General features: G+C 35.0%; 5 protein-coding genes across 9 annotated transcripts in view; 3 read left to right on the plus strand and 2 right to left on the minus strand.

Moving 5' to 3' along the window:
- Positions 1 to 1,531: 1,531 nt before the first annotated feature.
- LOC145942613 (histone H3) lies at positions 1,532 to 2,116 on the plus strand. Its single transcript, XM_083049512.1, has one exon. The coding sequence runs from the start codon at positions 1,565 to 1,567 to the stop codon at positions 1,973 to 1,975; it is 411 nt and encodes a 136-aa protein (XP_082905638.1). The 5' UTR covers positions 1,532 to 1,564; the 3' UTR covers positions 1,976 to 2,116.
- A 1,472-nt stretch (positions 2,117 to 3,588) lies between these two features.
- Positions 3,589 to 4,269, minus strand: LOC145942615 (histone H4). The gene has a single exon (XM_083049515.1). It carries the CDS (start codon positions 4,229 to 4,231, stop codon positions 3,920 to 3,922), a length of 312 nt encoding a protein of 103 aa, XP_082905641.1. The 5' UTR covers positions 4,232 to 4,269; the 3' UTR covers positions 3,589 to 3,919.
- A 1,352-nt stretch (positions 4,270 to 5,621) lies between these two features.
- LOC145942614 (histone H2B) lies at positions 5,622 to 6,148 on the plus strand. Its single transcript, XM_083049513.1, has one exon. It carries the CDS (start codon positions 5,654 to 5,656, stop codon positions 6,023 to 6,025), a length of 372 nt encoding a protein of 123 aa, XP_082905639.1. The 5' UTR covers positions 5,622 to 5,653; the 3' UTR covers positions 6,026 to 6,148.
- A 631-nt stretch (positions 6,149 to 6,779) lies between these two features.
- U4-u6-60k (U4-U6 small nuclear riboprotein factor 60K) lies at positions 6,780 to 10,420 on the plus strand. 2 transcript variants are annotated; one of them, XM_083049487.1, is made up of 5 exons: positions 6,780 to 6,982; positions 7,162 to 7,730; positions 7,829 to 8,206; positions 8,289 to 8,502; positions 8,589 to 10,420. In XM_083049487.1, exons 2-5 carry the CDS (start codon positions 7,196 to 7,198, stop codon positions 9,040 to 9,042), a joined length of 1,581 nt encoding a protein of 526 aa, XP_082905613.1. In that variant the 5' UTR covers positions 6,780 to 6,982; positions 7,162 to 7,195; the 3' UTR covers positions 9,043 to 10,420. The 2 variants fall into 2 exon arrangements, with proteins under 2 accessions (XP_082905613.1, XP_082905614.1); XM_083049488.1 differs by lacking the exon at positions 6,780 to 6,982 and having other exon boundaries at positions 6,995 to 7,730.
- P5cs (Delta[1]-pyrroline-5-carboxylate synthase) overlaps positions 9,903 to 14,295 on the minus strand; it is a 28,211-nt gene continuing 23,818 nt past the window's right edge. For all 4 annotated transcript variants that reach the window (XM_083049479.1, XM_083049480.1, XM_083049477.1 and 1 more), the window contains 4 exons: positions 13,312 to 13,959; positions 11,920 to 12,737; positions 11,070 to 11,360; positions 9,903 to 10,836 (listed from right to left, as the gene is read on the minus strand). In XM_083049479.1, coding sequence (XP_082905605.1) covers positions 10,669 to 10,836; positions 11,070 to 11,360; positions 11,920 to 12,737; positions 13,312 to 13,959 — 1,925 coding nt within the window. In that variant the 3' untranslated portion in view covers positions 9,903 to 10,668. The remainder of the gene's footprint in view (positions 10,837 to 11,069; positions 11,361 to 11,919; positions 12,738 to 13,311; positions 13,960 to 14,295) is intronic.

A 14,295-nucleotide genomic window follows, 5' to 3' on the forward strand; every position in this document is an offset into this window, starting at 1 on the left:
TTTTCGCATTTAAAAAAAAAAACTTGTGTTGATGCAGAATAAATGCAATACGCATATATAGATACTTGACCGAGAAAAAAATAACAATTTCGAAAATCAAATATTAAAAGTCGTAGTTCATTTATTGATTTCCTTTTTGTAGGTTAATTTTGTGTCTAAAATAATTCTATAAATCTCTTGACTCTTGAAGAATAATACATATATGATGATCATTTAATACTAACTTCTCGGAACATACTATGCAATTACAAAGAGAGTAACGACTTTTAATACGAGTTATTTATAATCTCTTGAAAAGTATACACATCTAAAATTATACTCTGACAGTACTTCGTCTAAAGTAAGTACATAATAATATATTGATCGATATTTTCCTTCGTAAAAATATTGTAGTGAATTTTTTTTTTTTTTTCTAATTCTTTGAATTATTCATAAAATAAATACAATTAAACAATTTTTAACAGAAAGTGCAGTATGCATTACATCTCGCAATTCTAATAAATTTTAATGAATAAATAAATAAAATTTGAATATATATATTAAAATAACTTAAAGCATATTAACATATGACTATCGATAATAAATATATATTTAGATGTCCATATATAATACAATATTTTGTTGCGTAATCTACAATAGAGTAAATTTAGATAAAAAATATTTTATTCTAAACAGAGTTTTTAAAAAAGATAATTTCAGATGCATATTGATATTCTTTATATTTAACATTTGACATTAAATGTGACATTTTATTTTTGATAATTCACATGTCTCTAATATCGGGATCTTATTTAATCCTTTTATGTAAGTTGTACGAATATTATATTTAACTTCAAAGTGCTAGGTTATGTAGTATTATATATGAACGAATATTCGTAACAAGTTGTAAATCAAACTCGTGTTCACATATATTAAATAAGACATTACTTGAGAGCTCGATTGTAAACTATATTAAATATTTGATAAGTAGCGCTTATCTTTGAGACACTTCTTCGAACTTGAATCATACGTATTGTATACGGATAATGTTCAAACGTAATCTCGATTTCAATAGAAATCAAACCTCTCGCATCAAATTTTGTTAGGATTTTAGTAGGTAATATAATTTGCAAGCAAATATATATATATATATTACAATAGGATAACTTTTTTCATATACTTTGTACGTGTTGTGTACTTTTGAAATAAACTTCTATACTTCTCTTTATAAGCTTTATAATTAAATAAAAATATTAATATTATTTAATTTTTAACTTACAATTATTCTAATATGTAGGAGTGTAGGGTGTAGGATAAGGAAGACGGCAGTAATACGTTTACTACGTCCCGTACGCTCCGTACGATACGTACTCCTCGAACACTACGTGTGTAATGTAACATAGTGGCGGCAGTGGCGCTCGCAGTCCATACTGGAGAGCGCAAAGTTTCTCCCCACCACTGGAGCTGCAACCAATCAGCGTTGAGTTGGCTGTCCGCTGGGACTATAAAAGCAGGCGTAAAGCAGACGGCACATCATTTTTCTACGGACCGTCATTCTGATACTTGGAGATCCTGAGTTCGCATAATGGCTCGTACGAAGCAGACCGCTCGCAAATCGACTGGAGGAAAGGCTCCACGAAAGCAATTGGCAACTAAAGCAGCGCGTAAAAGCGCTCCTGCTACGGGTGGCGTGAAGAAGCCTCATCGTTACAGGCCTGGTACTGTAGCTCTTCGTGAAATTCGTCGCTACCAGAAGAGCACTGAACTCTTGATTCGTAAATTGCCGTTCCAGCGTCTTGTTCGTGAGATTGCACAGGACTTTAAGACCGATCTGCGCTTCCAGAGTTCGGCAGTTATGGCATTGCAGGAGGCTAGCGAGGCATATCTCGTTGGTCTGTTTGAAGATACTAATTTGTGCGCTATTCACGCCAAACGAGTTACCATTATGCCTAAAGATATCCAACTGGCACGTCGTATTCGTGGAGAGCGTGCTTAAAAATTTATAAACCACCGGCCCTTTTTAGGGCCACCAATCAATTATTCGAAGGACTATCTCAGTTTTGCTTAAACATTTTTCGTATTTCATAAATTTTATTTATTTCTACACCTTATTTCATTACTAGATTAATTATATTGCGCGTTTTCTTATTAAATATTAAATTAGTGCAATTTAATAAAATTGGGAACTGATATTACATGACAGTCTATTTTCCATTCGCTTTTTTAAAGTACTTTAATTAGTTCTTTTTAAAATCGATTTTAATATAAAGAAATGACTTACGTGAATATAATTTTTTCGATTTGTTTTCTTAAAGTATTCGATTCAATTCTATTAAAAACAATAATACATTTTTAAGTGAACATAAAGTTTATTTCTCAATTTGTTTTCTTAAAGTACTCAATTCTATTTAAAACCGACTTTAATACAGAAAAATAACACGTTTTTACGTGAATGTAAAAGTTTATTTCTTGTGTAATTCGTTTCCTTAAAATGCTTAATATAATTTTATTTAAAACAGATTTTTAACGCATGTGTGATGATTGATATTTTATTATATATTCTGTATTAAAATCGATTTTAATATAAAGAAATGACTTACGTGAATATAGTTTTTCTCGATTTGTTTTCTTAATGTATTCGATTCAATTCTATTTAAAACAAAAATAACACATTTTTAGATGAATATAAAGTTTATTTTCCAATTCGTTTAAAAGTACTGAATTCTATTTAAAACCGACTTTAATACAGAAAAATAACACGTTTTTACGTGAATGTAAAAGTTTATTTCTTGTTTGATTCGTTTTCTTAAAATGCTTAGTATAATTTTATTTAAAACAGATTTTTAACACATGATGATTGATATTTTATTATATGAATATAAATTTGTTGTTCTTTGTCAATGCTATAAAGAAACATAGACATTTTATAGTTATATGATTGTTATATGATGAATTATAAAGATACTAATTTAAATGATTCTTATAACATATTAAAAATATCCACATTTAATTCAAGGCTCTCTGCACACAATGGAGAAAATATTAGAAATAAATATTAATATTAGAAATAGAAATTATTTTAAAATAATACAAATCAAAAAAAACTGATATACAAATACAAATTCAGGTATAAAGGGCTCGTATTAGCTTATTAGTCCTTTATACCCGAATTTGTATTTTAATATCAGTCTTCGATTTTAGTATTTTAAAATAATTCTTATTTCTAATATTTTCTCTATTGTATCGACTGTTTTATCTGTAGAGTGTCATTCACTTCTAACCTTCATAACCTATAAGAAAAAGCTTTCAGCAATTCTTAATCATTTAATTATTCTATTCGAAATATTTCATACATACGTTTCAGCGTTCGACTTTGTATCGAATATACTTATTAGATCAGAGAGAGAGTCTCAAATGTATTACAATATTATATGTACATACATATACATTTATCGATTAATTGTAAATTCCCAATTATTTTCGTAATATTAGTATGCTTTTAATAATAGCAATATTAAAATATATATATGAGATAACTGTCTTATAAAGAAAAGAAACAATAAGTTTTGTAAATTATCTAAATGGAAAGATATATTTGTCTTTATTTAGTGCAGTAAGTGTAACTCTCACACAAGAAGTGTAGATGATCTTATTGCATATTGAGACTGTATACATGATTTAATATTTAATGTTTAACTATAGATAAATATTTGTAGTTTTGTATGTGTGTGAAGATACATTGCAAAATTTATTAGTCATATAATAAATTTAAATACATTGCGAATAGAGTAATTTCACTCTCATGTATTTTAATAATGAAATATTCTGATTTCTTTCAATATAAATTTCAATATTATGTAGCGACCAAAAATTAAACCAAACGTTAAAATTATTTGTGGCCCTGAAAAGGGCCGATTGATATCTGTAGAGATCCACGTTCTTAACCGCCGAAACCGTAGAGAGTTCTGCCTTGGCGTTTCAGGGCGTATACAACGTCCATGGCAGTCACGGTCTTCCTCTTGGCGTGTTCAGTATAGGTGACAGCATCGCGGATTACGTTCTCAAGGAACACCTTCAACACACCGCGTGTCTCTTCATAGATCAAGCCGGAAATACGTTTCACACCGCCACGTCGTGCCAAACGACGAATAGCTGGCTTGGTGATGCCCTGGATGTTATCACGAAGAACCTTCCTATGACGCTTCGCACCTCCTTTTCCCAATCCCTTTCCTCCCTTTCCGCGACCAGTCATCTTTAGCTTCTATGTACGAGTAGTATCCACAGACGAAAGAACGGATCGAGTGACGGCGTGCAGTCTGTGCACGTCCCTTTTATACCTGACCGAGTCAGCTTCTCCCCACCACGTCGACGCTGACCAATCAGAGCATTCCTCTTGTTTCTCAGCTATCGTATGCATTACACACTAGATGATAAAGAATTGTTATTGTTTTTAATAATATTTGAGTCAATCAATATGAAACAAATTGTCAATATAATAAATATATCTGGTTACATATTTCTTAATCAAGAAACTGCTAATTATATATTTTGAGAAAAAGAAAGAGGAAAAGCGAAAACATTGATGAAGCATAAAAATACACATTTTTATATATATTTGTTTCGATAAGTATCATAGGATGTGTATTATGTATATATATACGTCACGTATATTATGTTTATCACTGTTTATTCATAATCTGATTTCTTCCTGAAATATCTTAAAATTGTTTTTGTGCGATAAATTATATAAACAAGGATGTTGCATAAATTTATATTAACGTTGCATTAATTGCATATAGAATAAGGATACTAGTACTTCTCATAGAATATCCAGAAAATTTAATATAGCTATTGTTTGATATTTATTATTCATAGAATACCTCAAAATTATTGCGCGATAAATTATATAAATTAGGATGTTGCATAAATTAACGTTATATCTATTGCATATAGATTAAACGATACTAGTACTTCTTCTCATAGAATATCTAAGAAATTTTATATAACCATTGTTTGATATTTATTTATTATTCATAGAATACCTCTAAATTGTTGTGTGATAAGTTGTATAAACAGAAATGTTGCATAAGTTTAATTATATTAACGTTGCATAAATTGCATATAAAATAGCGATATTAGTACTTTTCATAGAATATCTTCAAAAAATTTTATATATAGCCAATGTTTGATATTTATCCATTATCCCTAAAATATCTCAAAATTATTGTGATAAATTGTATAAACGGGAATGTTAAATTATATTAATATTGCATAAATTGTGTGTGTGTGCATACATAATAGCTATACTAATACTTTTTCTCATAAAATCTCCAAAAAATTTATAGCCATTGTTTGATACTTATTATAGTGCATATAATACACTAGTGCATAGTTACTAACTATAATGCATTAATAAAACAAAAATGCGATTAAAATAATACTCTCTATAATTTTATTGAATAAAAAATTAATTTTATAGCGATACAACACGTGTATTACTTGGCGGCGCGAGTGTCGACCAATCACGTTGCAGCTAAGCCGGCGTCGAGTGCTGCTCGCACGTGATTGGTGCGCTCGTACTATCGCTTGTTGCTATATAAACCCGTATGTAAGAGGTCTGCGGAATCATTCTGTCTCTGAACTCGCTTCGATACAGACCTACGAGAGCTCGACGATGCCACCGAAAGCAAGCGGTAAAGCGGTGAAGAAGGCCGGAAAGGCGCAGAAGAACATCAGTAAAACCGACAAGAAGAAGAAAAGGAAGAGGAAGGAGAGTTATGCGATCTACATCTACAAGGTGTTGAAACAGGTCCATCCTGACACCGGAATCTCTAGCAAGGCTATGAGTATCATGAACAGTTTTGTCAATGATGTTTTTGAGCGCATTGCAGCCGAAGCTTCGCGATTGGCTCATTACAACAAACGTTCCACGATTACATCTCGTGAGATACAAACTGCTGTAAGGCTTCTTCTGCCCGGCGAGTTGGCGAAACACGCTGTTAGTGAAGGAACGAAGGCAGTCACCAAGTACACCAGTTCCAAGTGAACAAATTATCAAAACGGCCCTTTTCAGGGCCAACAATAATATAACATTGGATATTCTCGTATCGTATTATAAAACACCTTTCAATTTGCCAGCAGAATTATATAAAATATAAAGTATATTAAGTTTTTTAATAATTATATATTGCCCTAATAGATATTACGATTGCTTCTAATATTTTGTTTTCTTCTAACACTGATATTTTAAAATATTTTATTTACTGTTAAAATTTAATGAAATTAACTCGATTGCAAATTTTAAAGATGAATTATCGAGGATATTGAAAGAACTTATATTACTATATATCAACCGCATTTCCAATAATATTTATTTGTAAATGAAGGAAATATATGAAAATTGATGGATTTTTCTCGCGAATTCTGCTAGTAAATAAGCGAGTCTGAAATTGTAATTCAAAGTTGTAAATATATAGATAAATGAGAGTCGCTAAACACTAAGTAGAATTAGTAAGAAATTAGTAGAATTAATAATTTATTATTATTAAACGTACGTTTTTCTGCTTTTATTATGCGATTTATTATAATAATGCTTGAAAAAAATGGTCTACATATATTTATGTATAAATATAAAATATATACATATGTCTGCTCTATTTTTTTATATATTTTTTGTAGATTATTTAAATAGGTAAAATATAAGAATAATTAAAAGATAATGAGAAGAATTATTTTTACATTATTTTTTTAGAAAAATCCATTGATGGTGATTTTCAATTCATAAACGAAATGTGTCTCTTCGATACAAATCAGTCGATCCCTGTTCGGGATAAACAGTAGGCGATGACAGTGATATTGCCATATATTTCTCGAAGATTGTGCGAAATATTTTTATATACAAAGTATATAATGTAAATACTGTAAATAGTTACGGCTTTAAGTGATTAAATTTCGATATAATACGTGCAACGTAAAATATCATCGATAATAAAATACATGCCTCGTAGGTTATGTTTCTATGTTTATGTATGCTTTTATCTGTCCAGACTATTTCTTTGGTATCAATACTTTCAGTCAATTTATTTGTTTTCCTCATGTGCCATCGCTCCATAAAAAATATCTAAAAAATATTAGTTTTATTATTTAATAACAATTCGTACAATATTAATATTCATATAAAAGGAAAAGCTGCCGAAATTGCATTCTTAACCTCAAAATGTCCGACGACGAGGATCTGGTTTACGTGAAGAAACAGAAGACCGTTCATTATGGCTCGCTGGAGGAGACGGAACGTGCACGACTCGCAGCTTTGCAAGTTGCTGGCGAAACTACAGACGAAGAAAAGGATATCACAAATGCGAACGATATCACAAATGCTTCCAATTCAGCCGGCAATGTGCACATCTCGAACGAGTATATGGAACTCGAGGATGAAATGTCAAAAGATCGTCAGGCACTGCTGGAAGAATTCGAACGTAGAAAAAAGGCTAGACAGATCAATGTTTCCACAGATGATTCCGAAGTGAAGAAATACTTGAGACAATTGGGTGAACCAATTTGTCTCTTTGGCGAAGGCCCTGCAGATAGAAGAACAAGATTGAGAGAATTGTTAGCCAATGTAGGTGAGGATGCCATCAAAAAGAAGCACGAAGAAGAAGAGAAACCACTTCATACAATTGAAAAGGATACAGAGACAACTTGGTATCACGAGGGCCCAGAATCTTTGCGAATTGCACGATCGTGGATAGCAAGTGAGTCCTGATTTGATTCTTCCTAAAGAAATGGAAATATATAAATTTTTATTACTTGTAAATATTGCAAACATTATACAATTTGTATATCTTTACAGCATATTCATTGCCCAAAGCAAAGGCACGATTGAACGAGGCAAGACAAGATCTAGAATTACCAACTGCGACTCGTACAGCAAAAAGACAAGAACTTTTGAAGAAGCTGCAAGCATTAAGCATTTATTGCTCTCAAATCGGGGACACGAGGCCGATTTCCTTTTGTCAGTTTAGTCCTAACTCAAAGATTCTCGCTACGGCATCATGGTCAGGCTTATGCAAGTTATGGTCTGTACCTGACTGTACTTTGTTGCGCACTTTAAAAGGACATACTTGTAATGTTGGCTGTATTGTTTTTCATCCAAAAGCTACGATAACCGAAGATGTGATAGGTGATAATGCAGGACAGACTTGCATGCTGGCATCTTGTGCATCAGATGGTTCGTATATTTTATTGTCATAAGTTATGTACAAGAGATTATGTGATAAGAGAGAATTTATTGACATAAATATTGCTATTAGGTACTGTAAAACTGTGGAGCGGGGGCAATGGCGAAGAGCCACTTGCGGAAGTAGAAGGACACGAACCTCATAGAGTTTCTAAGATAGCCTTTCATCCGTCCGGACGATTTCTTGGCACCTGTTGTTACGACGCATCTTGGCGATTGTGGGATTTGGAGCAGCAAGCAGAGGTACTTCATCAAGAAGGTCACTCTAGAGCTGTACATTGTATTAGGTATGTCTCTTCTTATATATGACTGCCATAATTGATTTTTATTGTATGTCAGTCGATCTTTATTACATAATGTTGTGCTTACTCAGCTTTCAGTGTGACGGAAGCGTTTGCGCTACAGGCAGTCACGATTCTTTCGGTAGAGTATGGGACTTGCGTACCGGGAGATGCATAATGTTCATGGAGGGTCATCTAACATCCATCTTCGGCGTCGATTTCTCGCCGAATGGTTTTCATATAGCAACGGCGAGCGAGGATAACACTTGTAAAATATGGGATTTGCGAAAGAGGACCTGTATATACACGATACCGGCGCATACCAATTTGCTGTCAGATGTGAAATATCAGAGAATAGAAGGGCAGTACTTAGTTACCGCATCTTACGACAATACAGCCAAAATCTGGTCCAATAAGACGTGGCAGCCGCTTAAGGTGCTACCAGGTCACGACGGAAAAGTCATGTCCATCGATGTGTCTCCCGATCACAAATTTATCGCGACCAGTTCATACGATAGAACTTTTAAATTGTGGGCTCCAGAATAAATCGACTGAAGGAATATTCTTTCTAAGACGATATCAGGTATATTATAAAAATTTATCTTCTTTTGCGTTTTTTATTTATATAATATAATGAGTATGTGTAATATGTACTTGTATCAAACACAATAAAATCACATTTCATTTATCGATCATTTAATTATAGTAATTCTACGGAATTCACTGTGCATTAAAAAAATGTATCGCATAATTTTGTATACAACAGTCTTAATAATTAATTTCTCCGATAATATGTTGCTTATATTGGAGAAACACAATTTTTATTTTTAAATCTGCAACATATTTGAAATTGTAATTGGAAATATGCAAAAGTTGTTAACGCTCATACTGCGCATTTCAAAAATATGTCTTCCGTGAAATAGGTCTTATAATCGCGTATAAACTTTTGACGTTATTTATAACTGGGGCAGCTGCCCGTTCAATAGGCGCACCGACGTTTATACCGTCCTCGACAAAGAGTCACGAACGCGTTAACTACAGAATCCGAATTCTAGTGCCGAGGTTTGTCGAGTGCATTTCAAAATGAGAACCGAAAGAGGAAGACTTCGCGCGTTACTCTTACTCTTATTAACAAACTTTCAATGAAATTCTGGAACAGTATCCTTTAAAACTTTTGTTTTAGTAGATCTTGGACTATTGTACCGACAAAATAACGGTGTATTTGTTTTGGAAAGTGTAATTACCTTTTCTGCATTTTCAAATTGTTTTCAAATGTCTTTTAATATTATATAGAGAATAGAATATGTTTATTTATGAAAATAAAGTATAACATATTCTTTACACAAAATATATAATAGTTTATAATGTCAATTTAAATTGATATCAGAAAGGGAGAGAGTCTGAGGTTTATAATATTAAAAAAAGAAGTATATTTATACATAAATGATGAATTACATATTTCTATTACGTTATATTTTCGTTGTCAATAAGCTATACTGACATAATTAAAATTTCAATTTTGATTCGATACATATAATCAAGAATCATCGGATAAAATCATTAATTTTATTTAATCACAGTTTATCATGCGGTATTTATTACTATTCTTTACCGATATTTGATGTACATACATATGTCATATATTTTTCTGTAAGGCTCCCCTCTGACTTCTCTTGCTATAACTAGATTTAAAAAAAAATAGAAGGGAGAAATTATCTAAGTTTTCTTTCTTACACTATCAATATTTTTTTATATATATACACATTTAAAAAAATTAATTAGTTTCTTTTTTTATATGTATTATCATTATGGCGTTCGACAATATTAATAAGATATATCCAAGACTTTTTGTTTTACTGTATTCTGCATTAACAAATGCACACTTTATAACTTAACCTGCGTGTACTTCCAGCGAAAAAATAAATTATTTAAATTTTATAAGTATTTGTTAATCGAAAAAAGAATCTTTAGTGATTTTATCAATCAATCTATCTATCTATCTAAGCAGCATAAACTAAAAAAAAAGAAACTGATTTATTTTGACGTTTTTCGCAAATTCATATAATGTCTCATCACTTCATAATTCGATAAGGCTGCAGTGAGAGATCAAAGAATCTTAAAAAAGTTGATTATTTTTCTATTATCTAATTATCTCGAGATAAAGCGATCGAGTCACGCCGATTCGGTAAGTAGTAAGGATTGATGAAGCCAGGTTCCACTCCCTCCTTCAGCAAAATCCGCGGCCGCGTGTCCATCCCCTTTCAAAATCCATTTCGTTGTTAATAGCCCGTCCACCCCAACTGGACCACGTGCATGGATACGTGTCGTCGAAATACCGACCTTTAAAAAAATATGAAAAGGTGAAAAATTATGTCATTTATAATTTGCAATACTCGTACACACGAGCGAAAGATGTGTTATATTTTTTTTATTCTATAAGAACATATAAAAAAATTGTATGATTATCGTTAGAAAACGATCTCATAATAAATCTCGCGATAAATAATGCGATTAAAATTTTTTATTTATTATAATATTTTTTTTTAATTAAAATTTCCATAGTTAGAAAATACCTCTGCTCCAAGACCGAATCTGTAGCCGTCCGCAAACCTGCTGCTGGCATTGTGGAAAACACATGCACTGTCCACCTCCCTCTGGAAGTGCGTTGCTGTGTTAGTGTTCTCGGTTACAATGACATCGGTATGATTGCTGCCGTATTTATGAATGTGATTGATAGCGTCGTCGACATCGGAGACCACCTCTATGGTGCATTCGAGTGCGCCGTATTCGGTTCGCATGCTTTTGGCGAGTGGTGGACCGAAAGTCAATAGCTCTCTTATCTTCGGGCCGGAATTGATTTTCACCTGAAAGGTATACTTGTGAAAGCCCGTAAAACGACGTAGACGTAGAGTTTTGATCGTCACGACGAGAAAAGAGTATTGATTGAAAGAGCAAATAAAAATATTAGATTAGAATTATAATATTGATAGAATTCATTAATATATGAAGTCATTAAAATTCATAAAGCGTATAAAAATTTTTCTACTACTCGTATTTTACAGAAGAGATGTAAAAAAAGATCAATCTTTTCTGCTCCGTGTCGAAGAAGTCAATTTATACGTCTCGGCGTAACTTGAGTATAAACTTTCGACTTTTTACGATATCCTAGCGAAAGTCTCGCGACGAAAGTTTTGCTTACTAACGCGAAGTTGCAGCAACGCGACACGGAAACAGGGAAGAAATAAAAAATATCCTCAGTCCTTAATCTCCTTTAGATTACGGAGTTTACTGCTGGCAGAATCTGTTTGCTTGTCTTTTAAAAGAAGCTAAGAGCTAAGAGCTAGAAACTAAATGTTCCAAAATAAGTAATACTGTATTTATCAGTTTTTTTCTTTTTCGAATATCGATATAAAACTAACTCACTTCTTCTTTGTGCAGTATGCTGCATACGTCGTTAAAGAAGTTGCTGCGCATGAGACTCTCGTGTATCAGCAATGTCTCCATCGCGTTACACGCGGCCGGATAATCGCACTTGGAGTCCTTGATGATCTTCAGGGCTTTCGCAAGATCTGCGTCCTTGTCAATGTAAACGTGACAGATACCCTCGGCGTGTCCTAGTACAGGTATGTGCTTTGATTGATCCTGAATCGTGCGGACCAGATCCGAGCTACCGCGAGGTATGATGAGATCAATGTGCTTCTCCATCGAGAGAAGATCGCCCACGTCCTCCCTCGTGGACACGAGCGAAATAGCGTTGGAAGCGCCGAATTTTTCGAGCGCTTCCTTCACCAGCGTCATCAGGTACTTGTTGCTATGAGCGGCTTCCTTGCCGCCTTTCAGGAGGAGTCCGTTGGCGCTGGACATAGCCAGAGCGGCCACTTGGGGTAGACTATCCGGTCTGGACTCGAAGATCACCAGCAAAACGCCGATGGGCACCGTTATCTGCTGCAATTCCAGACCCTCGGCCAATTTCGTTCTACGTAGCGTACGACCCACGTTGTTCAACGAATCTGCCGCGATCTGATGCAGACCGGAACTCAGGGACTTGAGCTTCGCCGACGTCAAGGACAGGCGCGAGAGAAGGGCCTTGGCCAAGTTCTTCTTGCTCGCGGCTTCTAGATCTAGCGCGTTCGCTGCGAGGATGTCGGACTGTCTCGATTCCAACAAGTCCGCCAGAGTTTTGATACACTCGGCACGTTCCTCAGGATGTAACGCCTGCAACACTCTACTGCCGACGCGAGCTGCAATTTTATTTGCGAGTTTGTGAATGTAACTTTCCAGCCGTTATATAAAAACGATAGAGAATAAATCGTGGCTCGAACGAGATTTCAAGGTAGATTCCGTCCTCGTATTACAGTCTGTCCAAACATTTACTTTATTTTTATTTACGTTCACTTGCGGTGATGTTGTTTAGTGTGTAAATTTCATAAGTGACGCGGGTCACAATGATTTTTCGTTAAATGTTGGAATAAGCATGTAACGGATAAATGAAACTTTTCAGTGCCGAAAGAAAATTAGCAAAGCGTGCATTCGGTGTAGTTCTACATTTATTTCGGAATTATATATACGCCGAATGCAGCCAGCATTGTATTTCAATAGCTTACCGGGCATTTACGGAGATAAATCATTACGGAGATAAAAGCGCGTTTTAATTTAAACTAGTAAACATAAATTATACGACGCAGAGAGATTATAATATCAGGCAACAAAAAATACGTGTAATACCGAAAAAACTTTCCATGTGTGTGTGTTTATATATTACAAAATTCTCACGAGCAATCTCGAAATCTTAAGATTTGGAAGTTGAAGCGTTACCATTTTCGGCGATCACCTCGACGGGGGTGGACGAGCCGGCAGCCTGCGTGAAAAATGTCCCGATTTTCCTGCCGGACATGATGCTCTTGATGGCTTTTTCCTGGGTACCGTTGCAGATGACCACCGCGACGCCGCGATCCATCGCCCAAAGAGCGGCGTTGACCTTGGAGTCCATACCGCCGGTGCCCACCTTTGACTTCTGCCCGAACTTGATGGTACCTCTATGATCGGAGCTGAAGGTGTGGAGCATCTTCGCGCCGTCCTGCCAAGGCGGCAGATTGTAGATCCCATCGACGTCGCTCATGAGGACCAGCAGATCAGCCTGGACCTCGGCCGCCAGCATCGCCGCCAGGGAATCGTTGTCCTTGATGGATATACCTCGTCTGCCGCTACCGCCGGCGACCTCCTCATCAACATGTGGCGGCGGCGACACCGCGTCGTTCGTATTGATAATCGGCACGATGTTTAGACTGATCAGCTCGCTCAACGTGCTGAAGAGGTTCTTACGCGTCTCCTCGTTGTAGAAGTCGGGCTTGGTCACCAACACCTGGGCGATCTTAACTCCGTATTGCGCGAACATCGCGTCATAGAGGGACATGAGACCTGACTGACCCACCGCAGCTGCCGCTCTGGGTTCCAGCATAGTTCCTTGAATACAGTATCAAAGTACGTAAGTTTTCTACTTGTTATATAGAAGAGAATGTCAAGGAAAGAAGGTTGCCGCAATTTGCGGCGCGTGGAGAATCTTGGAATAGGTATGCTTAAGATCGTTCTGGGAGACGCTATGTCGAGGGAGTAGCAAACGACAGGTAATTGAATAAGGTAGATTGAAGAGAATTGTTTGCGGACGCGCGTATTGATCGGAAGATCTATACTCGACATGATTTCTCGGACAAATAGAATCCCGCAGGAATTCGTCGCCGGGTAATTGTTGGCTCAACCCATATATATACGAACCGGACATTGTCGACTTGGCAGGTTGCC

This window comes from Prenolepis imparis, unplaced genomic scaffold (genome assembly GCF_030444845.1).
Source record: "Prenolepis imparis isolate NDT839.2.m4 unplaced genomic scaffold, iyPreImpa1.0 SCAF_11, whole genome shotgun sequence".
NCBI lineage: Eukaryota > Metazoa > Arthropoda > Insecta > Hymenoptera > Formicidae > Prenolepis > Prenolepis imparis.

Excerpts from the sequence above, each read along its gene's own strand:
- LOC145942613 (XM_083049512.1), top strand. The coding sequence starts at position 1,565 with ATGGCTCGTACGAAGCAGACCGCTCGCAAATCGACTGGAGGAAAGGCT.
- LOC145942615 (XM_083049515.1), bottom strand. The coding sequence starts at position 4,231 with ATGACTGGTCGCGGAAAGGGAGGAAAGGGATTGGGAAAAGGAGGTGCG.
- LOC145942614 (XM_083049513.1), top strand. The coding sequence starts at position 5,654 with ATGCCACCGAAAGCAAGCGGTAAAGCGGTGAAGAAGGCCGGAAAGGCG.
- U4-u6-60k (XM_083049487.1), top strand. The coding sequence starts at position 7,196 with ATGTCCGACGACGAGGATCTGGTTTACGTGAAGAAACAGAAGACCGTT. Across the intron at positions 7,731-7,828 it reads TGCACGATCGTGGATAGCAA|CATATTCATTGCCCAAAGCA; the intron begins GTGAGTCCTGAT and ends ATATCTTTACAG. Across the intron at positions 8,207-8,288 it reads GGCATCTTGTGCATCAGATG|GTACTGTAAAACTGTGGAGC; the intron begins GTTCGTATATTT and ends TATTGCTATTAG.